At 46.6% G+C, this 24305-nt stretch overlaps 1 protein-coding gene across 12 annotated transcripts in view; it reads right to left on the bottom strand.

Annotated features, from left to right (window-relative positions):
• MARK3 (microtubule affinity regulating kinase 3) overlaps positions 1-9143 on the bottom strand; it is a 65346-nt gene extending 56203 nt beyond the window's left edge. For 8 of the 12 annotated variants that reach the window (XM_075503649.1, XM_075503651.1, XM_075503653.1 and 5 more), the window contains exons 1-2: positions 8405-9143; positions 144-182 (exon numbers count right to left, since the gene is read on the bottom strand). In XM_075503649.1, the coding sequence (XP_075359764.1) occupies positions 144-182; positions 8405-8455 (90 nt within the window). In that variant the 5' untranslated portion in view covers positions 8456-9143. The remainder of the gene's footprint in view (positions 1-143; positions 183-8404) is intronic. The other 4 variants (XM_075503650.1, XM_075503657.1, XM_075503661.1 and 1 more) reach the window with 1 other exon arrangement.
• Positions 9144-24305: the final 15162 nt, after the last annotated feature.

Here is a 24305-nt window from a genome sequence, read left to right as displayed (position 1 = left end):
TCTCCTCCTCCCCCCAGCCCCACCCTGGTATTACTCAACCCAGAAGGAAACTGAGTAAAACATCTCAATTTGTGAGAGACCTTACAGCAAGGGAGGGACTGAGCCTAAGACCAACTATATTTGGAACACAACACAAAACCCACCTTTTCGCAAAAGCCTTCCCCCAATGATGAGCCGACATCCTTTCATAGCCAGATAATGATTAGCATGAAGAGAAAGAAAAAGAAAAGAAAAGAAAGTAAAAAGCAAATGAAGTATGAAGGTGCCGATAACTGAAATCTTTTTGGTAGATGTTAGCTTTGTCCAGTATCTGTATGATTAGAGATATCAGAAACACATTTTAACATTCAGAGCATCAGAAACACACAGAGCAGAGGATAACTAGTATCAAAGTTCTTATACTGCTTAAGAAGGTGCCAACAGCTGGGAAAAACCTGGAAGAGACAGAATCTGACATCCATTAGAAGAGCTGAAAAACATTAAGAAATTAGAATGCCCAAGACCTGCAAAAATCCATGTTTATTTACAGTAAGTAGGAAGCTTTCTTTCTAAAACAGGGAGGACAAACAGTATCAACATTTTTTTAAAAAAAAAGTATTTATTTTATACAACAGTGAAAACTACCTTCTCATCAGCCAAATGAACTAATAAAATGTAATCTTACAAAAGTCTCTAGGAATGTTTATTACCTTAGCTGTTACCTCATCTTTGTATGAAATACTATGAAGTGATATTATAGAATTTCTTGGAAAGCTGTCAGACCAGTAACGATCATGATAGCCTCATTCGATTCAGCATTTTTAATTACAATAAGAAAAAACTGTACTTAAAGCCTATCCCTTACAATGTTAATAATCTAAACATTCCAGGACATGATGAACATCTGAGACACTTAATTGCTTCATTACCCTAACTTGGGCACGCAACATATAAATACATGGTAATTTCTGGCTGCGCACTCCCCACCAACACTCTTATTTATAGAAAAACTTATCAGGAAACATATAGTTTTTAAAACACAAAAATATTTTAAATGAAACATGTGAAGACAAATTCCACTGCAGCCCTTCCTAACAATGTGTTGTATTTTATTTCCCATTTATCATTAACATCTTTAAGAACATACAGACTGCCGAGTACTACTCAGTGTAAGAGAAAAAAAGGTTAGCCCTAAGGATATTCACAGAGGTAGCGTCTTATTGCGCAGATATATCTGTGAAACAGCACAGCAGGGCATCCTGCGACTGCTGACGAAGGAATTCTACTGGAAAGTCAAAACACAGACTTACATTTCTGGCAACCACCAAAAGGTGTCACAGCAAACACTCAACCATAATTGTCTATATACCAGTTACTGCTCTGGGAATCCCCAAGTCATCATATATTATAAAATATTACGTTATTTCCCTATATTATAAAACAGGAAGATATCAGGTGAAGATATCCTGTACTTGTCCTGATTTTACTGCCCTCTTACCACTGACCAGGGCACAAATCAGGACATGGAGCAAGGTGGATTTTGTCAGACCCAGTATGCCCATGCTGATGTTTGCATAACCAATTCTTTGGTTCCAGCACATATAATTAAACGGCAGTTTTAGACTACTAGCTTGCTACATAATCAGTCTTAAGGGTGAACAGTCATGGCTTCCATCTCATGAAATTTTAAACGCTGTCCTACAAAGGAAAATGCTATCCAATGTGGCACTAAAGTTGTCAGTCCATGAAGGCAGATTTATTCACTGAAGTGTGCTACAGCCCTACCATTACATGTGCTGTGATGAAATGGAACAACTGAGAGGGTCAGAACTCTGCAAGGGAGACAAACAGACCTTCTAGAAATACATTATAGCTGGTAAAGGAGAGAAAACACTAATTTGGATGCTTCCATTGTCAAAAGGTGAAGAATTCACTGCAAAATTCTCAGCCTACCATAGTACTCATTCATTTAACTGGTATGACACTTGATGAAAACAAGTGGCTAGTTTAATTAGGTCATATTTGTCAAACAACCAGTTTAAAGGGAGAACCTGAAGAGTAAATACAGTCTTTAGCACACAGGCTATACCTCTTGACACACATTCCTAATTCTCCCTAACCTCAGCGGGAGGGCAAAATAAAGGAAAAAAAACCAGGAGTAACAGTCAGGACAAGGCAGCTACAGCTCAAACCAAGCACAGCAATGCAACTCCCTACACTGGGCAGCCTGATGGAGGCAGACAGTATGGACTGACATACAGGAGACTTTCACTTGGCAGAGGGAGCATTGCTACCTAAAGCAACACTTGCATGCTCACAATTCTGGCCACAGACCAGCGGAGGGAAGAGCTAGTGACAACTGCACCATTGTCCTGAAGATCAGAGTGGGAGAGCATCGATAGCAAAGCACTAACAGCCTTCAACGAAGGAAGGATGCTCCCCTTTGCAGGCATACAGGGTCTGGCTCAGGGAGTCCTCTCCATGTATAACCACTACAGCCTCTGCCGATGTATTTGACATCATTTGGTTCATAGTCTATACAGCATATGAAAGAGAGTGAATCTGTAATTCCATGATTAGCACTGAACAACACAACAGTGAAGAAATCCTGCTTATATAATCAAAAAGATAAGTCTGGTACCAGTTAGAAAAGCTTTTTAAAAGCTCTTTTGTTGCTTCACTTTATCAAGATCTGACATTTGTCATATCTTTCCAGCCAAAGTTTCTTTACTGCTGATTAAAATGGATATTTATTGACATCAGCCTGGGGAATAATAGCTAAAGAGCCAACCATATTCTATTCTTCATCAACAATACTGCCAACTAAGTTGTTTCCAGAATCATCACTGTCAGTAATTACATGCTAAACAAAAAAACCCCTCCCAGATAGTTTTCAAAGACCACATTGAGCTTGCAGATCGAAAACTTTGTTTAGGCTTTAACCCTGCAGGAATAAATTTTATTTAGAAGTTAATTTTTGTTTATATGTATATACACACACACACAGCGCTCAACAAGTTGCTCCTTTACAGGCCAAGAATTCTTCTTAACCCAAGGGTTTCATCCAGGAGACTGACTGGAGTGTTATCACAGGTGTACTCAGCACCTTTCAGGTTTATGTTTTGAGAGCAGTAAGCATCTATTCATCATACATTCTAAAGATTTTTAGTGGCAGATGATCTCTACACTAAGCAGAGCCAACCTTGATATGCCACAAGCCTAAAAAAAAAAAGTGACCTCCATTTTTGATCTTGCTGATATCCGTGAGGCAGCATTACTTGACTGAGAAGAAGAGGAAGTTGCAGACACATGCTACTTATATATCATATGAAATGGAGATATGGAGAGACAAATACCTCCACTCTTAGAATTCCTTTGACTTGAGTCACCTGAGACGTGTAGTCAACAGGAATTGTCCGCTTACATCAACACGAAGATGACTTTTGACTAGAATTAAAAGGGAGAATCGAGCAGGTAAGGATATTAGGTGAGTGGGTAAGAAAGCCTAGGAAGAAGTCTATGAAGTTTAGTGTACTAAACACCGTATTTCCTCTTGTTTATTGTCTGTCAATAATTTCTGTAGTTGTATTCTGTTTTTCAGACTGCTACTTCTAAGGCCACAATTTAAGTCACATTCAGTGGTGCTAATAAAATGCATGAACTAAGTCTGGCTTTTTAACTACTTCTGGAGTAAGGTCCTGTAGCTTAGTTTTTCTGAGTTACTGAAATAATGTAAAAAAGAAAAAAAAAGAAGTTCGTTTCCAGGAGCAGAACACCACAATTTGTGAAAGGTGCACTGCTGCAGTTATGTATCTCTGTTTGTAGTTGTGGCACAACTCAAGTTATCGTAGCCCTAGGGTGCTGTGCTATGGACTGGCTTAAATCAAACCAAAACAAAAATAGTAAGAAGCATTTCTAGCCTTCCCCACCTGAACTGGACATTTCCATTCTCTCCTCTCTGTCAGTATTTGCAGTCACACAGAATGGGGATAAACCCACTTTTCTTAAGGTTCGTTTCAGACAGATCAGAGAGCTGACCAGACTCGTTGTACAGCCCCACAGTAATTAGTGCCAGCACAAACCACAGGCTGACGCCCCCAGCAGCCTCCTATCAGTTCAAGCTGACAGTGAAATCAAATGATTAAACACTGCACAGGCTGTTTAGCAGAGCTGAAGAATGAAACCTCTCACTTCAAAATGTGAAAATACTAACAGTCAGTGACTTGCAATGTCACACAACCTAATCAGGTATTTTTTGAGTACAAACACAGTACCAGACCTATCAGGCATTCCAGGCAGTAAGAAATGCACAAAAAGCATTTTCCTGCTCTGTGAAAATTTGGAATTAAAAAATACATCCCACATGAATTCCTAAAACATATTTTATTTCTAGTTATTTTGCCACCTTCACCTAATTCAATTCAAACCAGAAAATTTATGACAACTGGTGAAAAACATGGAAGAACGTAGATGGTCCCTGTATAAGAAAATCTACCAGAACTCTTGGCCACAGGCATGCTTCCCTCCTCACCCCCTTCTTTAAAAAAAACCCCAGGATTTCACGCTACAGAAGAAAGCATTCCGATTACAGATTTATTTGTAATAGGAGAAGACTGATAAATAATATATAGAATAATGCAAGCTTGCATATTGCCTGCAAGTGATCTAATGCATTTCATAGCTAATTGGTAATAAATCAAGAGGTACTGCACTAACCTTCACAGTATTTTAAAAAATTTTTGAACCTAACCCTGTCCTTACTAAACCTTCTTAAATAAAAAAAACTAAATGAGATACTTTTGCTGCACAGAATCCTTTTGTATAGGCTTGTACAAGCACAGTTGCCATCACGCTGGCATTTTTCAATAGCCAATTTTTCACATTAGGCACAGTCATGGAGATAAGAGTATATTTTAGTTTCGCTTTTCCTCAAGTTACTTAAATTTTTAATTCAGATTGGCCTGCAGTACCAACACATTCAAAACAGTTACCTTTCTTCCCCCAGAAATACAGCTGTGCAGTGGACACAGAGGTTCAAATTAAACTGTTTAGTCTAAGATTTTTCTTTTCTACTTCATGGTCTTAAAAACAAAAAGTATCTACCAACCTCCATACCACCTGTATTTCCTTGTTTCTATCTACAGTTCTCCATCATCTTGCCACTCTTTGGAAATTCTTTTAAAGAATATTTGTCCTACTCCCCACAATCGTGTTTCTTCTGCTCCTATTTCTTTGTCACTTCCATCCTGCCATATGCACACTCCTCTGTGCCTCCTCTTATCTTTTGTTTTCCACTGCGTACCTTCCTTTCCCATTGTGTTTCCACACTCTTTCCTCCTCCATCTTCTCTCCCTTCCTCCTCATCACTAGTAAAACAAGTTTACTCATTCTTCTGTCACCTACAGGCCCTTCATCTGCATCTACCTTGTCTCCCAGTTTTGGATGAAGGAGGTCTCTGCTGCCTCTATTGCTTTTTCTCCCACATGCAGGACATAATTCTGTAGAACAGAAAAGACCTGATCCTCTCAATCACTTCTGTGCCCTGAGCAGCTGGCAGCCATTACTGCACAAGACAAGGCCAGTGATGAGCTGCTCTACCTTTGCAGTGGGAAGCCAGCTCATTGCAGGCCAACAGCCAGCTTCCAACTGTCCAAGTGTGAAGTTCCTATGATCACAGATCATCTGGGATGCCTTTCCTCTCAAAACTAGGTGACATGGAGCCAAATTCTGTAATCTCAAAGGCACTAAAGGCTTGATAGCTGTGAGTGGCTTTTGGGGAAAGTCACTGTGACAGTATTTCCACTTCAGCAGTACATGCATGAAGCATCTCGATAAGAAGTGGTATATGCTGCCTTAAAAAAAAAAAAAAACCACCAAGTACTGACAATTAGACTTTGCCTATTCAACAGGAGTTGCCAACCGTTGAACGTGGTTAACTGCAAGCATAGGCAATGCTAATTTACGCTCACTGTCATTCTGGAGGCTAACTTCGTTTTCAAAACTGCAAGTATAGGCACGGATAAGCTATGATCAGCACGCTTCAACCAGATTCAACACCAGCCAAGCCTCTGTCAGCAGTGGTAACCTTCCAAGCAGAGAGGAGGCGTTAAGGGGGTCTATGACCATGGTCCAAAGGCTGTCTGAACACCTTGGCACCTCTTAAGCCTCCTCCCACCTGAGCTTCAAAGAGTCCTATGAATATCAACTAATCAGACTTCTCTTACGTGAAAGAGAAACAAAGGTTCAATTTACCTGCCAACACCCAGCTTTAGGGTGGAAGAACAGTTAGTTGAAGTATCAAAATCGTCACATTTGGTATTAAAAAAGAGACTTGCCATCCACAGCGGTAGGGGTAATTCAGACAGACTAAATGCCAGATTTCAATTTAGATTTAAGCAAGGCTGAAAAGAATGCATTTTGGTGAATTTCTAGATAGCTGATGGCCAGAACATCAGAGACAGCTTCTTGAGGGATACAGTATTGCACTGAGCAGGTTGGTTCAATGGATTTGGTGATTACTCGGATTAATCACTCCCTGTCAATATCACTACCTGCAGGTATTTCTGTGGTCACCAGCCCAGATTACAGCTGTTGAAAGACATGCCTTAACCTAAACCTAAGGCAATTAATCTGCAAGCAAGACAATCCCCATATGTTAAATTATGAAGATTAATAAAGAGAAGTGTTAGACCAATATTCTGAAGTAAGAACAAGGTGCCTTAAGTGGAAGACATGTAAAAATCTAACTTCAAGTGCTACAACACACAGCTTGTGAATAATGTATTTCCTCGAGCACGTACTAAGTCCACCGTTAAGCTATCCATAGTAGATTTTAAATTAATTACGCTGGAGAATTTATCTGAACAGTTTCTAAAATTATTTACTGGGTGGCCTCCACACATATACGTGGAGCTTGAAGACCTCAGTCAGGTTTGCTTATAGACTAAAATAATCATCTGAATAAACTTTGTATAGTGTTTGTAAAGTATGCTACAACTTCAATTCTCCCCATGGCATAGGAAGGGCCGCATAATATTTTAATTATTTTCTTCCACAAGGCAGGAAGCTCATCGAGATTTTACAACCAAATATGCTTAGCTAGCTTTTTGCTCAATGCAGCCCTTAGCCTGCAGGTTGCATCTAGTGCTAAAACAAATAAAGATCACAGAAGTTAGAAGTGCCTATTATGCCAATAAAATCTAAATCCCCAGTAATGCAGTAATTGTTCCATGCAGCATGTTTTCTAACGCTTTGTCTGGTCTTGTTTTAAACAATGGGGTTACCATCACTTTTCTTGGACTATTTATGGTCTGGAACAATCCAACAGTTTTTCCTGATCTTAGCAAAGTTTCCACTTTTTATGCCAGTCCAAAACATAAGAAGCCCTCGCAAAAAAAAGCCTCCTCTGTCAAGCTTAGCATCTGTCTTCTAAAGAATATCAGATAGCCTTTACAGAAAGCTGAATACAAAGTTCACCGATCGACTCATTTTAGACTACAGTGAGTGACAACTCCCTTCTGTTTATCATTTGGGGACATGTCAGAGCCTATGCAGAGAAATGGTTAGACAGGATACACAGGGATCAAGTAAGTCTTAAAAGAAATACAGCTCCTATCTGCAGAAAGGGAGTCTCCTACTGAGCTTCATTTGCGGCTATCTGCCCATGTGGTAGGACTACTTTTTTTTTTTTTTCTTTCTTCCTTTAGCAGACGACCTGTGCGATTACTGATACAGTGTTGGACTCAATCTTGTAACTAACATGTCAAGTCCTAAACCCTGGCTTTGTTAAGGAAAAAATTAAAAAACGGGGGGGGGGGGGAACAAGCTCCCTTGTCTGGAAGATAATTCCAATAAAGAAACCCTTTTAATGTCATCTGAACAGGTGACTAGTCTTAACAGCGTCATTATCATCGAGAACCCTGCAAATTAAGCAGGGAAGAGGCCTATTATCTAGGTCACCTAGCTCACCCCTTCCAAAGCTGAATGATTCCCATCCGTTTACCAGAGATTTATTCGGCTGCTTTTAGCACTAAGTTTGCGTATTAGGAGAAGACAGCAACCCACCAGGACCCCCCTCCCCGCCGCGGAGCCTTTCTCTTCCTCGTTACCAACATCACAAACCCGATCCTCGCCACCGAGAGATACTCGGATGAAGCGTTAGAGGGGGACACCGGGTTTGGGGGAGCGATGCCCGCGAATGCTACTAAACAGGCAAACCGTGCTGTGGGGGAGTTAAAAAATAATTCATTTGAAATAAATCGGTAATTTGGGAACAGTACAAGCGGCGAGAGGCTAATGACAGCCCTCGGCAGGGCGATGCCCGCCCGGCTGGCCGGGGCCCGCTGCCCCCGGGCCGGCGCCCCCAGAGCCAGCGGCGCCGGGGGAGGGTGCGCGGGCCGGTCCCCCCGCGGCCGGCGGTACTCACGTTCTCGGTGTCGCGCTCGTTCACCGTGGGCAATGGAGTCCGAGTGGACATTTTACTTCACTCGGGCGGCCGCGCTGCCCGCGACGGCGGCGCGCACACACACACACACGGGCCCCCGGGCCGGGCTGCGCGTCTGCTCGGAGATGGTGGTCGCAGGGAGCCACCATGAAGGACGAGGTGGCTGGCGGGGGGCGGCGTCGCGTCGGTGCCCCCCACCCTCCGGCGGCGCCCCACACCCGAGCTAGATCCCCCTCAGGGAGCGGAGCGGCCTCGCCCCCTCCGAGTCCTCCGGGCTCATCCTACAGCCAGGCCGGGGTCCGCGGGGGTCAGCAGCGGGGAGGGAGGCGCCTCATCAAGCGGGGAGGGATGGAGCCGGGTGAAGGGAGGCGGCGAGGGAGCGGCTCCGAGGGGGGGGTGGGGGGACGCAGGGCAGGCGGGCGGGCGGGGAGGAGGCGGCAGCGGGGCGCCGCGCAGCCCGGCTCCTCTCGCCGGCCACTCTCCGCCGCAGCCGGGGCACGGCGGCTAGCGCAGGCCCGCTGCCGAGAGGGCTCCCGTCCCCTTCCCCCGCCGCGGCCCCGCTTCACCGGGCCGCCGCTCGCATCCCGGCCCGCCTCTACCCGCCCGCCCCAGGCTCCGAGAAGGCCGGCACCCCGCGGGCCGCGGCCGGGCTGGGGAAGCTGGGTGCCCGCCCGACGCTCGCCTGCCTGCCCCCCGCCCCTCCGCCGCTCCCGGACGAGCCAAGATGGCCGCCCGGCTTCCTCCGCGCCGAGCCCAGCTCCGACATGAACCGGAAGGGCCCGCCCCCCGCCCGGCCGTGCCGGGGAGGCTGGCGCCGGCGGCTTGTTGCTAGGGGCCGCGGTGGGGCGGGGCGGGGGCGCCGCGGGGGGCGGCAGTGGCCACCGGGGCCGGCGGAGGGGCCGGGACGGACCCTTCCTCCTATGGCGACCACCTCCCGGCCCCCGCCCTCCGGGGATCGGTCAGCGGGAGCCCGGCCTGTCCCCGGGGCCCGGCCTGGCGCCGCACAGGCAGGGCTCGCCCGCCCTTCGCTCCCTGGGGCGGCCCGGCCTGGAGGGGGGGGTCTCCTAAACGGGCCCTCGGGGAGCTACGGGACTGCCGGTGCGGCCGGGCCGGGCGTGAGAGGAGAAACGGTGTGAGCCGGGGCGGGGAGCTCAGGTGTTGGGGAGCACCGTGGGGCAGAGGGGATGAAGCCGCGGAGGGCGGCTGCGCAAATGGCAGCATCTCCTGCTTGGGGAGCCAGTGCTCAGCCCGAGAAGGGACGCGGGGACAGACCCTGCTGCCCGCTCACAGCCGGGAGCAGGGACACCAGCGTGTGTAGTCCAGAAACGTGCCTGCTGTACAGCGGTGTTCAGGGTTCGGTCCTCGGATCTTCTGCCAAAGCATGTCCTCCCTTTTCTTGGACTTGGCCAGCCCAGAAGATGGTGTGTGGTAAAGAAGGGAGCTCATACGTGGTGGGGCCTGAGGCTGGTGTCAGCAGGTCGCACCTGGTGCAGTCAGGCGCCCATACGGTGACAGCACTGTGCTTTCATACCAACCTGATGCTTGGTTCATTTGGGGGAGGAGGGTGGAAGCCTGGGCTATCAAAACATGCTTCGTATATCCAGTAGTTACTCTGCACAATCATTTTTAAGTGTACAAGGAAGGAGTCGGTGTAGTCATGAGTAGATCTAATTATGAATTAAAAATGAGAAAGAGAAGTAACTTGTGTATATTCAGTATATATGTGGTGTAGAAACAAATCTATTTCTCTTTTTTACAGAGAAAATGTGAACCTCTGTAGAAAAAAACCCGCTAGATCTGGTGGGATTTGTAGAAACTTGGCATCTCTGGGGATCTGGCAGCCTAGCAATAACATTTTACAAACTTTATGTCTCTTATAAATATTTACCAGCTTAGCCTTGAAATCCATCCTACGATGTAGGTAATACTTTTCTTGCTTTTAGAAACATGAGCGAGGAAAGACCGCCTTTGAACACTACTCAATAAATAAGTTGCTTGTCTGTTACTTCATCATCAGGACTATAAAATGCTCTGGAACACCTGACCTGCAGAAGGAGAAAGCCGGTAGACTTGCATGGTGCCTTATCTTCCTTCCTTGCTCTCAAGTTAAGCTAATGCCTTCCTCTGTGTCAACAACAGGAATTTTGGATATGAATACTTGCTTCTTGTGCAAATGATCCGTATTTCTGTGCGTACATATACATCCGTGTGCATATATGCTCAGACAGTACGTGCTCGTAGCTCAGCTGCTCACTCTGGGTAAGGACCCTTTGCACGGAGAAGAGAGTGGGAGTTGCCTCTATCTGGTTTGCCAAGGTCAGTCACGAAGTCTGAAGCAAAGCCAGGAAAAGTATCCAGATCTCCTGACTCTCTGCTTTTGCCACAGGGCTGCTGCTTCATCTTTTTCTTTTGGTTGCCAGTAGAATATGTTCTTTACAGTGTGTTTGTAAAAAATTGTAATTGACTTACGACAGAGTCAGAAAAAGGGTAAAAATAGACAGAGGTTTACTTGGGTTGTTAACCAGACTAATGCTCTCACCCTGCACTCATGGGCATTCCAGCTAGCATGAGAAGGCTGAACTGCAGGCGATTCACAGAGTGTGAGCAGCACGCTGAGCTCAGTAGTGCTGTTGGCACCTACGGGTTTACCTGTCCCGAGCCCTGGCAAAACAGATCTGTGGAAGTTCTGCGCACAGCCACGGAGAGGTATTAAATAAGCTAAGCGTTGTGTTATACATACTTGCATTGCCGTTCTGTGGAAGCAGTAGTCACTCAGATAAAATCTGAACTATATGCTATGGTGGATAGTTAGGTGAAAATCCTAGGCCTGTTGATGCAATAGGAGTTCTGCTATCACCCTCAATAAAACCCACATTTAATATTCCCAGTCCAAATAAAAAGGGGGCTAGGGCAGGGATGCAGGGGGAAGGGGAGTTGTGGGGGAAGGAATGTTTGTGTCTTTCAGAGTCATGTTTCTGATTGGCAAAGTGGTTCTGAAATAAGAACTTTTGAAGAAAATGCTTGAGACCACAAAAATAACAGCAGCTGATTTTGCTGTTTTATTGCCAATAAATGGCAACATTGATTAGTGCTGTTTTTTCCGTGTAGCAAAACTTGCACAGGGAATGACAAACTGCATAGCAGCTACTTTCTTGTAACATATAGCAACAACGAATATAGTTCGTTGTTGCTATATTCTGTTTCTCCCATTTAAACAGATGAGTTAATTTCAAAGTGTATTCATTTTCTTCTTAGAAATTGGGCCATAGTCAAAAAACTGATTGCATGGGTTTCATATTTCTTTGTTGTCTGTAAATATTCTGCATATTATCAGGTACCACTTAAGCCACATTCATAAATCAGAAGGCGATTTTTTTCCTATCTAAAGGCTCTGAAAACTCAGAAAGCAGTCTGATAATCAAATCGTGCTTTCTGGTTCTTGTGCTATCGCTACTGATAGTGACAGTGATTTCGTAAGTGGGACTTAGATGACAATGTTTGTATGTTATCCAGAATAGGCTGCAACTTGTGCTTTGGGCTGTACTGGCTACAGTGCTAACAGTTATAAAACTTGTTTTTGCCAGTAGAGTGGGATAATACGACTCAAAGACACACAGGAAGCAGATCTGCTAGTTAAGGTGCCTTTTCTATGTCACTCTTTTGGCTATCACCGTACACAGAAAACAAAAGAAAACAATATGACACAAACCAACATCATTGTAGTGAATAATTTAGATTTTTTCTCTTCTGGACGTTAAAAGTCACACTAAGAATCTCTTAACACTGCATTGCACAGTCAGAGTAGACCCTAACTTTAAAAGCATTTGTGATCAGAGCAAAAAATCTTGGAATTGATTACAATTGCTGGACAAAACATAAGGACTGATTTTAATGTATTCGAATGCACGGGTTTTGAGCCTTAATTCTGGAAGAAGGATTGCAAATGCAAAACTGGCTGAAGAATTTCTATTCCCCTCACCTCACTTGAAAGGCTGGGGACTGCGAGACATCAGTTGGTAGGGGCAAGTAGAGAATCAGCTAATGTAATTGTTATAGCTGCCTCGTTGTGCACTGCAGCTATGACAGTATATACCAGCTGGGACTCTGCCCAAATATTAAATCATTTTAGTTTATACAAAAATATCAGTTTAGACTGATAATTGTTAGCCCTAATGTGACTTTTTGGTGTTTCTTTAAGCCTTCACAAAACACATTTTAAAATGTGTTACATCCATAAGGATGTAAGCAGTATTCATTCTTTTTCCAACACCTTATTGGGTTTTTTTGTGTAGAAATTCTAGGATAATTCCATGGAGTGGAAGGTTTCCAGGACTGTTTCATCATCAGAGTTGCCTTTAAAACGAAAATCATTACTTGTGTTTGAAAACATTATTTGTATTTGTTTTTAAAATTTTAACTTCCAAAGAATACATAATCTTAACGGTGTTTCATAGTAGGACGAAGTCTGTGATTTTGAAAATGGCGATGACAAAGCTGTTGATAGAAAAGGACTGATTACTGTCTGCACCTGAATCAATAGTCCATGCTCAATTATAATGAGGCCCAAGTGCAAGCCACTGCAAGGCCAGGGCAAAATGTGTTTTTGATGACAGAGAAAACAATGGAAAGAGAAAAAGATCTTCTCCTCAATTTCATGTCCAGCAGAGAATGAGATCTGAAAGGTGGGAGAAGATTTTGTGTGTGTTGACTTCTTCCTTTGATCCGTGCCCATTTAACTTCCAAATTTGCCTTTCCATACAGGAGAAGAGCAAGTCCCTGGGGTCAGCAGAGTGGCTGTGGCAGTGCAATTGCTCTGCATTCCTCAGGTATTGGAGAGGTTCAGGCACTAGGCTGCAACTATGAGAAAACAGGAGCAGACAGTGGTGGTTCCTGGACTGCACGCCTCATTTAATTCCTTACCTGTAAGGCCAAGCTTGCTGCGCTTTGCCTGCAGAGCCATATGGCATGGTGCATGAGATGTGAACCTTCGTGACGGGATCGCAATCAAGTGCCTGAACTGCACTAATTCCACCACCATTTGATGCAAATGCCTGTACGGATCATAGGTTCTGGGACAGAATCACACTGCTTCAGGGAGCCGGGTGGGAGCATTGCTGTCATGGGTTGGCACAAGGTCAGTGTTTAGAAAAGTCAGAGAGTTGAAAATATCTCCTTAGCTTTCCATAAACTTGATGCTTTGTGGGTTACAAAGGAAATGCAAAGGACAAGTAGCCAGTTGGTGGTGACGCTAGCTCTGAATTTGACTCCGTATGTTTGAAGCTAAAATAGGTGTTTTATAACAAGCCTCTTCCATTACTACTAGTGCATGACCCCAACAGAGCTGCGCCTTAAACATAAATCCTCTCGGATGCTTTGCCATCTGAGTTAGGCATGTTACTGTTCCTCCTACACCGTTTCCTGTGTAGTTGGTACTGAATCAAAGACTCCGTTCACAATGATGGGAAAAGAATAGATGACTCTAGCACACGTAGTGTTTTCAAGTGCAGATTAATAATTGGTGTGCTCGAGCATTAGTGGGAAGTAATTGTTTTGTAGCGGTGAGATAAATTCCAGGGTTTTTGGGCACAGGTTATCTAAAAATTGTATAGCCCACGCTTGTTTGAAAAGGAACGTCTAGAATTGTCAACAGGCTAATGGAAAGTACACAGCTCGGCTGAAATTCCCAGGGCCCACGATAAGCCCCAAGAGCTGGGTTTTGCTGGGAGAGACTTGCCAAGGAGTTGTTAGACAGAGCTTCCTTCTGTGTCTCCAACCCCGCATCATCTAGCATCCAACCTGCAGCTCCCACCTGTAATAACCATTTGCACCTTCAGTGGTCAGCGGAGCCTCTCAGCTGCCGCCTCTGTTGGTTATACCCTTCCCTGCTCTTCTCTGAGGAGAAGCCTTTATTCTCCAGAGACCTCCAAGTGTGTCTACACAGACAGCCCAGTGAACACCCAAACCCATGCGTAAGTCCACCTTGTTTATACTAGAGCGTGTGTTCAGGTCCAAGCTTGGGCTGAGCTGGTGTTTCTGAAGGCACCTCAGGTGAAGGCCGACGTTCTTGCTTGTACGGTCTCCAAAGCTTTGGCAGAACCAAGCCCTGAAGTCCCTCTGTGTGGATTTCCCTGAAGTAACTTGTGTTTGATTTAGATTGTATCTTTCACTTAAATATTGCCAGAGGCAAGGAATCCATGAGCAATCCAGGAAAATTGTCCATGTGATTGTTCCCCCTCAGTGTTAGAAACCTTTGCTTCTGCTCTGGATATGCCTACTAATGGCAGCTTCCAGCTACGGGATCTCTCCTGCTTTTGTCTTGTGGATGATCAAACTTTTACTCAGCTCAGCCCACAGCCATCTCTTTAAGAGACTGAAGAGATTGAAATCTTGGGGTCTGTCACCAAAAGGCATCCTATTCCAATTTGTAAGCACTAGCGTGCATATTTTCTCTGGTTCATCTCCTATCTATCGGTTTGTGCTGCGGATACCAGACGTGAACATGGTATTCCAGCTGTAATAACACAAACCCCAAATACAGCCGTCATATAGCTTATTTTGCTGATGCCACAGCCAAAGAACCCATTTAGCCCTCTCAGATACTGTAACTCTGAACTCTGGAAACTCATGTTCAGCTGTGACTCACATGCTCTTTTCAGTATCTCTGGCTCTTCCCCTCCACATGCATATCTCCTATCTTGAAACTATGCTTTATTATTCCTACAAGTATGATTTTTAACTGGTCATACTCAAATGTGTATCGTTCACCTGAACGCAATTTTGCAAACTGGTTTGCTCTGCACCAGTGACACATCCTTTAATTTCCACCCCTTCTCTCCATCTTGGTGTCATCTGCAAAGCTTGTCAGTAATCCTTTCGTTTCTTTACAGTTCTTGATAAAATGTCAATTGGTGCAGATGAAGAACTGATTGTGCAGGGTTCCAGGACCATACTGCATTTTTCTGCTGTTAAAAAATTGTTGATAAGTAGTTGCCGCCTTGAAAATTCACACAACACACCGGCCATCCCAGGGTGCAAAAGGGCTAGAGGAAAAATAAACAACTCTGAGAGGACCCAGCTGATTACTGGGGTCTGCCAGTGAGCAAAGGGAAGGGGTGCAAGGACTGAGGGGTCAATAAATGGTTGGAGGGGGACAGCGAGCCAAGAGCCCCAGGGTGACACCCAGGGAGCAGTGCCTGCTGCCCACGGAGCCCCCTGCGCCCTTCCAGGAACACCACGGTGGCGGTGAAGGGATGATTAGTTAGACAACAATTTGATATGTGTCACGTTGGGTTTGTAGTGTTCCGGTTTCTTAATCAACATGTCCTGCTGCAACAAGTTGAAGGCCTTAAAGAAGTCCAGGTGGTTTACATCAGCTTTGTTACATTTATCACTCAATCTTGCAATCTCCTCGGTGAAAAGATAACAAGTCAGTTTGAACGGGGTCTCTTCCCATAAACTCCTGTTGATTGGCATTAATTATATTTCCCTCCCTTAATTCTTTGTTAATCTAGATCCATATGAGTCATTCCATTATGCTGCTGGGACTTGTGTCAGGATACAGGCCTATAAATACTTAGACCTTTCTCCCTACCTTTTCCAAAAACTTCCCCAACATCTGCTTTCCTTTGGAGCTTCCCCACTGCCCAGAAAGTTACTGGAGATCACATGCAGCTGTAGTGCTCTGCTTATGTGTTGAAGACATCCTTGGTAATCACCCTGACAAAGCCAGCCGTGTTATATATTCTACTGAAACAAGGGGGTTTCGAACAATGAATGAACTCTGCAATTGTAAACAACCTTTGCAAAAGCAGGGGAAGAAATATTTCATTTGCATGTGTATCTTGAGTTTCTGTATCACAACCTAGTACTACAGCTACAAAGGATCTTTTTTAAATGCATGGATGATTTAAATAAAGGATTTCTAGAAGATCAGCCAGAGGGATGCACGGCACAGATGGGTTTTGTGTATGGTCCCCAGCATGGTGCTTCACAGCACCTTTGCTCTTCTAGTGCTAAACCACCTTTTGCCTTCCCTTCTCCTCAATGACAGCAACCCAGCAGATGAAGAAACAGCCCCATACTTACTACTGTTATGTAGATGTGTAGTAACATCATCACTTTTTTTGTTTGTTTGTTTGTTTGTTTCAGAACATCAAGGACATGACAAATACATAATATATTTGGGCTTGTTTTGTAGGAAAAGACGAGCTGCTGATTTGAAAATATCTGCCAGAAGGTCAACAGCTTCAAATTGAATTGGAAAAATATCACATTGATGCTGTTGCCTCAATCCTGATTAGAATTCACATCACACGAGAACATAAAAATACTTTTGGAGAGAGAGAGGATGTTTTATCATCTAAGCACAAGACAGTTTTCAAGATGCATAGAAGAAGAAAATGAATTAGAAGGAATGTTTTAATATTATCAAAACAAAAAGTAGGAATTAGGACTATCATAATTTCAAACACACACAAATAATAAACTCAATTTCTGTATTCATCTGCATCTGTACTTACCTGAACGGGTATCTGAAGTTGCTGGTGAGGGCCAGGTTCCCGCCGGCTGCCCCTGCAGCAAGCCTGGCCAGCGCTCCCCGGCAGGGAAGACGTGCTCCCAGCTCAGGCTTTGGAGGAATGGGACATCTTTGTCCCAAAATAGTCAGGGCACCAGTTCTGCTTCTCCCTGGCCAAGAGCGCCAGTCACAGCTTAGCCTTTTTTCATTGATGACAATAAACATTTCGGGATTAGGTCTGCGGTCTGTATGAATCACATAGCTCTGTATGACTTGCTTGCATTGCCCGGTGCTATAAACCTAATAAATGAATAGTCCCTTTTGGCAGTGAAGTCCGTGCATGCTGCAGATACTCTCCGTGGAGAAAATTCAGCCTGCGGCGTACAGCTGAAGAGTTTTCTCTGTGTATCATGAAGTTTCCCTTTGAATAGCTTGCACTGATTTTCTTTTCACATGTTATACAGCATCACATGATTTACAGGAAAGCATCTAACTACAGCTGTATTACATTAATTACCATTCATTGCTCTTCTTCTCTTTTGCCCTTCCCTTTTTTACCCTGGTACTTCTGGGACTTGTTGGACCAAAGTCTCCTTTTACCATTCATAAAAATACCGTTGGAGTGGCTGCAGCCGCGACCTGCTGGGAGCAGGGCAGGCGGGGAGCCCCAGGGACCCTCTTGCCTGGGGAGCGCTGCTTTCGGGGGGCCCTGCACCCCTCCCCTGCCCTCACTGAGTGCCCACTTTGCCACCTACCTTCTCCCTGGCCTCTTTGCTTGTTTGGCAACGGAACAATAAGTCTTGCTGGCAGGATTTACCCTTGCAAACATAGGATCCCGTTGAGCTAATAAATATTTCCCGTCACTTATAGGAGATGCTGAATATGGCATCGGTACTATTAACACCTTTAACGTTTCTCCCATTAACATCTTCTGCCCATAAAAGGGTTTTTGTATTTTCTGTTGGTTCTGCTTTTACTTTCTTTTGTGGCTACTGAAGCTTGAGCCACCTGAACTTTGAGAGTCAGCCTTTTAAATTTGTTTTAAAACTTTCACAATAATTATAGATTTTTCAAGCTGATTTTGAAAAGTGAGATAATATTGGAGAGAAATGCAGGGGTATGATTTTGAATGCTTTAGAAACCTTTTATATTTACCCTTTTTTTCAGTAGCAAGATGGGAAAAAGGAAGAGAGAACCAAAACACCCATGAAGAAGAGCCACCAATAATTTTTAATATAAACCTTTTCTAAGACTTGTTGAGCAAAGGAAAGATTCCTCCCTCTGGAAGCCAGCAGAATGGAGAGGACTTTGCAGATTTTTAGAGGTTCAGTAAATGCTTGCTCCTATTTTTCAAACAGCTCTTGCTGAAAGCACTTTTGTGTGTCTGCATTAGCAGATGAAATGGTTTCAGCCCCAGTGAGAAGGGAGATGGGAGCTGTGCTGTTTCCTGCTGCCTTGCCCCGGGAGGAGAAGGGAAGGACGGCGTCGGAGGGGCCGGGGCTGGGTGGGCTGCAGGAGGCTTCTGGGGGGAGAAGAGGAAGGGAACACACATGTGGGACATGAAGGAAGATCTGACAGACTGGAAAAGCACATGGATCTGAGGGATGGGGAAAGAGCTAGCGACTGGAAAAACATGCAGCACCCTTTTGAGTTACCCCCAACTCAAATTTTCCTTTTGAGTAAATCCGCTCTTCTCATAAGGAGGAGCAAACTGAGAGGCCACGTTAGGTCCCACGCTGGGTATGATCCTTGGTGGGTTGAGTTCTTGTTTCCTAATACTACCCGGCTTCAGTGAAAATTGCAGTTGGTTATTGTGGGGATGAGCCTCTAGGACACCCTTTCAGAGGAGGAAAATCATTCTGCCTCCTTACATGAGGCAGGCTTCCTGCTAGGGCATTTGTCCCCAGGGGACATTGCTGAAGGTCTGAGGCATCACCTGCAGCCACCTGAGACCAAGCGTGGGCTCACCTGGGACCACAGTCCGACTGCAATGAGTTGAGCGAGGATGTTTGGAGGACATTAAAGGGCTCCTTTAATGGGACTGCCTGTAAGAGGAAAACATGTTGTTTCCACAGGGCTGCGGTTGCTCCGTGTTTGCCATCTGCTGCCATGTCCCATAGCCCCCTCCATGGCTTTGTACCCTTGGGCTTCAGGATCTCTCTCAGGGCTTCTCCGGGAATACCCAGCATGGACTGGGGGAGGGCTCGGGAAATGCACTCTGTCCTCGGCAGATACTGGTGTGGGGCAGACACAGCCACTGCAACTCAGCAGCGCTGACAGATGCTATGTAAACACCTATACACACACATACATATATTTATATCCCTGTGTGTGCGCATACATATAACAGGAAACCACCTTCTGCTCCCTTCGTAACAGACCCTCCTGGTATGTGTGAGTGTGACACACGCTCCCCTTGGGAATCCGTGGAGGCTGTAATGTATAACAGAGTAGGATTTATCACGTTCTCTAACACCTAGGGGAAAGGCTAATACTATTTTCTAAAGTACTGCATTGTTTTTGGGTTCAGCTATATTGCTTTTAATATTTTATGTATGTGAATATGATGTACTGCAATGAAAACACCCTTACATCTTTTTCTAGTAAGTGCGTCTTTCAAAACAAGGAACGATGTCAAATGATGGAGAGGAGCTCTGGGTGTGGAAAGCACAAGGAAATGCATAAAAGATGAAGTCCTATTTATGTTTCTTGCACGCATGCAAAAAAAACCCCAACCAAAAAAACAACCCACCTACATTAAAGAAACGCTATTCAAGCTACAAAGTAAATCAGCCGGCATGTGGCCTCTCTGTACTTGCACATTAGGATCCAGGCTTTAATTACAGGACCGCGCGCTGCTTTTCCAGAGCCCCCCGCGTACAGGACCTGCTCCGGGGGTGCAGAGCCCCACGTGGGAGAGGAATCCCCTTTCGTTGCTGCCGGAGGTGGTGAGGCTGCGGAGCTGGGGGGAAGGTGTCTCCCCAGGGGACTGCAGCCTGCAAAGCTGGGTTCAACAGGGACTGCAAAACTCCCGGACGCTGAAGTCCAAGGGAAGTTTGGGCAATCAGACGCAAAGGCACCGTGGAACCGGCACGCTGGCCAGCAGGGAGAAAGGAAAATCTCAGAGCTGTTCACCGAGATACGCTGACGGCGCACAGCCGTGCTGTGTGGTTAGCTGGGTTAGAGCGGGTACCTCCACCAGGAGCAATATAAATGCATTAGTGCAATGGAGTGGGCTAATTTCCCCTACGCTCAGCAGTTAAACTGCTTTAGGGCTCACACAGGGCTGCTTCAGGTATCTCTCCGAGCAGGATTTTTGCTTAGCTGTTGTTCTGCAGGTGGGAACCCTCCATTTTGTGCGCAGACATGAGCCTGGGTGGGAGCCTTGAGGAAACGGTGAAATGAGAAACAGGCAGAGGCAGCCTTCGTTCGGTGTCTCCTAACTCTGGAGTGGCCGGCTGCGTAACCTCGGCTTTCTAAAGGTTGCTTGCACGTGTCCTTGCCTCTGCGTGGGCACCCCTGGGTTGCAACAAAGCAAACCGGAGATCCCCAGTGGGCCCACCATACCTTGGTGATGGGGCCAGCAGCAGAGCCGGAGCACCGAGGCCACCAGGCAGAAGGGTGACAGGAGCTAACAAAGCATTTGTCGCAGTGGAAGGCTGCCATTCACAATGTGCCAAACGGCATGAGACATAGGACCAGAATATTTCAGCTGATGATGGAGGAGAAATGCAGATGGGAATATTTTGTTCATCTCGGGCATTGCAGGGGACACATCCTAATGGGGAGAAGGGACTCCTCTTTCCTCTTTCTGTCCCATGTCCTCTGAGGTCCAGCTCCTCCTCTCCCCCAGCTCCTTATCCCAACTTCCCCTTCCCCCTCCTCGTCCATCCCACCCCCGTCTCAGACTTTCCCCCTCTGTCCCTAGGACACCCACATCTCCTCTCTTTACCTCTTCACCTCAGAGCTTTTTGTTGAGGACAAAACACGTTACCCCCAGCCTCACCCTTGCCAAACTACCTTGACCGAGATCTCCTGGCACGGCAGCCAGCTGGCACGTCTTGAGGCCAGCCCGGGTGGTTAGAGCCTGGCAAAATGTAAGCGACCGAAACAGGTTTTACAGTAGGGAACGCTGGGCCGTGCTGACAGCAGGCAGCACTGCCCGTTGGCGGAGACATCCTGTGCCCACGCAGCCCACGAGGATGGCTGCAAAAGCAGGGCCTGTTCCTGCAGATTTAGGTCGTCGTGGCCATGGTGTCGTAGCCATTAGAACACAACTCGTGGATCCTTCTGCCTTATTAATCTGGGAAAAGAAATGGCTTGCTTCTCATGAGGATCCTTCAATGTCACCAGTGCTGGGCTTCATGGTGAGCCATTTCTGGGAACCGGATCTGCAGATGGGAACAGACACTTCTGCTGAAGCCAGTGTCTTCTGCTTTCCACCAGGCAAGGTTCTGGCTCTGAAATTTGGTTCAGTTGCCCTCTTTCCCGAGGAAGCTGAACGCTTGCATGGTTTTGTGGGCTTGTAAGCGTTTCATAACTTAATAATAGGTCACATTAATTCATCTTTTTGCTCTGCCTTTACTCTTTAGAAAGATGGAAGTTATTTTTTAAAAATAAAGCGTTGCATATGCTGCATGTGGGAAGTGGTGATTTCTAGCTATGGACTGAGGGGGCAAAATTGTATAATTTATAACTGTATCACAAATAATGAGTCTGATGGCTGCGTTACTGTGATTTTACACTAGTCTAAAAGTGGAGTCATGAAGCCGAGAGTCAGCCCCAATATGTTATCACTCCATTGCAAAGCTACTAAACATTGAGAACCAGATCCTTGGCTGAACAAGAAGAGTTTCATTAACTTTATTTTTCAGTTCAGCTAATGAGCCAGGCTGCAATCCTTTGCATGATTCAAACCCAGCACTTCTGCACCAGAAGGTAGGCTGGGGTAGGTGTGGAGTCCTGGACAGAAATCAAGGGCTGGCAAGATGTCAGGAAAATATCTGCTCATCTGGACTGCCTTCAGTGCAGCTACCCTGACTTGTCCCAACTGCTGAGCTGGCCCTGAAGTCACAAGGCAGCACCCTTCAGCGTGCCGTTCAGTGCCTCTGATTTCTTTGAGAGACACGAGTGCAAGGCAGGATGAGGTCCAAACCTCTTCGACAGTGTGAGTTCAGAGGAGCAGACGTTTGCTGCTGACTTGCCAATGCTTAGTCTTCTTCCAACATACCCACATCTACAGCAACTCCGCTGCCTTGGGGGGCTGAGATGTTTGAGCTCCATTTGTGGCACAAGCATTGAAACACAGAATATGGGCAGGGTGAAAAACCAAACCAAACCACAGCAACACAAAATGCCGAGGTACAGCTGCCCAGCTGCGGCTTGTGTCCTTCCAGTGGCTGCAAACCACGAATGAGGAGGGAAGGTGAGGCCGGCATGAGGTCCCGTCTGCTCCGCCAGCCTCTGCCATGTTGTGTGCCATGGGGGATGCTATCCCAGGAGATGGTGAAACGTGGCAGACTGGGCCCGGCTGCGAGGAGCCCGGCGCAGACTCCCTCCCCAGTACACAGGCACACACGCTCCCCTTCGCAGCCTCTCGCACGGAGACGGAGCCACGTGCCATTTGCCCCTATGGGCTTATCTATCCTGACGTCCTCGGGCTGCTCCGTCCCCACCCCACTGCTGGGAATATCGTCCCCGCTCCCGCTGCTGCTGCCGGTGGGTGCCTGCACCCCTCGCTGTCGCAAAGCGGGCCGCCTCTCGCCCTGCTCACGCATCCGCTGCAAGCTCCAGGAGTTCCTCAAAGGCCTGTTCCTCCTTTTGTGGCAGAGAGACAGCCGATATCTCCACTGCCGGCAGCAAAGCCCATCCTGACGTTTCCCTGCTTAAACAAGAGAAAACCCAGGCTCCTTCACTGCAAGAGGAAGGCTTCCTGGCCGAGGGAAGAAGATATCCCCTTCCTGCCCTCCTACCAACGAGCCCTTTCATTACAAACACTAGTAGACCTTTCCCTACAAGCACACAACAGGGAAAACCACAGGTTTGGATGCCAACCACAAATTTTCTAGGCCGATGAATCTTTCATTTTTCATTTCCCTGGCAGTCCCTCCGGTTGCAAGACCAACCCCGTGGCAGGACTCCTTCCTCTCCCTGTGCAAGAGGAATGGGATGGTCCTTCAGTGGGGTTTGCCTTTCCCCGGGAGGGGAGACCCCCGGGGCTGTGGCTCCCATCCCCGCTGCAGCTCCTCATCCCCGGGCCGGCCGCCACGTGCTTTCCCGGTGAGGTTACACAACGGCTGTGGGGAACGGCGTGTTAGGACAAGGCGCGTGAGTCACCAAAGGTACCGGAGTCTTATATAACCCCGGCATACATTTTTGGAGTGCACTTCAGCTGAAAGGGCTGTCAGGAGCCCTGACAAAAGCGACAGCCTGGGAGGAGCAGGGCAGAAGAAAGCAAATACTGCTGTTCCTTTTCCCCCCCTCCTTACATTCGATCCTTCTGCCAAGACTTTCTCCAGATCCAGGAGGCCCTGCGTAGTCGGAGGACCAGGGACCTCACGCATCCCATGGTGTGTGATGACAGCTCCTCCAGCATGGACTTTACTGCAGTGTTTTGGGTCTGAATCTGAAATCTCCATAAACACCTCCAAGTCCACTGTCCTCTCCTTCTGACCCAGGGCTTTGCCTTCTCCTCCGTCAGCTGAGCCTGCGTAATCCCACTTTTCCCTCTGTGCTCTTCTCCATGCTGGTATCACGAGCCTTTCCTAGGATTTCTGCCATCCTGTCTGCACAAGCTACTGCGGCTACTGCGGTACAGCAACAGCGGGGCTGCACACCCGACCCCGGCTGACAACACGCGTCTGAAACCCCTTGTACGGGATCCACGTCAGGATCTCAGCAGGGTCTACCTGGGGAGAAGGGCTTCGCCTGACTTGCGGTCAATCCTGCACGCTGGCAAAGAGGGATGCGACACAAACCCAGCTGCCAGCCTGGGAGCGTGGCACGCTCAGAGGTGTAGTTTAAGAGAGCGTAGGCAAGGATCAGAAGGGCAACGGGATAAATTTCTGATTGCTTTAGCTTTGAACTGAATGCATCTTCCAGTTCCTGCATCAGACCCCAAGTCTCACGATGCAGTCGATGGGTGAGCTTTCACCAGCAATTGCTCATCTGTGGTAGCCAAGATGTTTTGTGGTTTGGGTTCAGCTAAACTTCCATCAGGTGGCTCTCCTGGCTCCAGGATGGAGTCTCTGGGCAAACCCAGGGCCAGAGGAGTGCGAAGCATTACGGCACTCGCCCAGACCACAGGGACCCCCAGCCAAGCTCCATCCCACGCTTGCCAGCTCCCACCAGCAGCCTCATCAGGAGCCG

Source organism: Mycteria americana, chromosome 5 (genome assembly GCF_035582795.1).
Source record: "Mycteria americana isolate JAX WOST 10 ecotype Jacksonville Zoo and Gardens chromosome 5, USCA_MyAme_1.0, whole genome shotgun sequence".
NCBI lineage: Eukaryota > Metazoa > Chordata > Aves > Ciconiiformes > Ciconiidae > Mycteria > Mycteria americana.
This window is presented reverse-complemented; position numbering and strand designations above follow the sequence as displayed.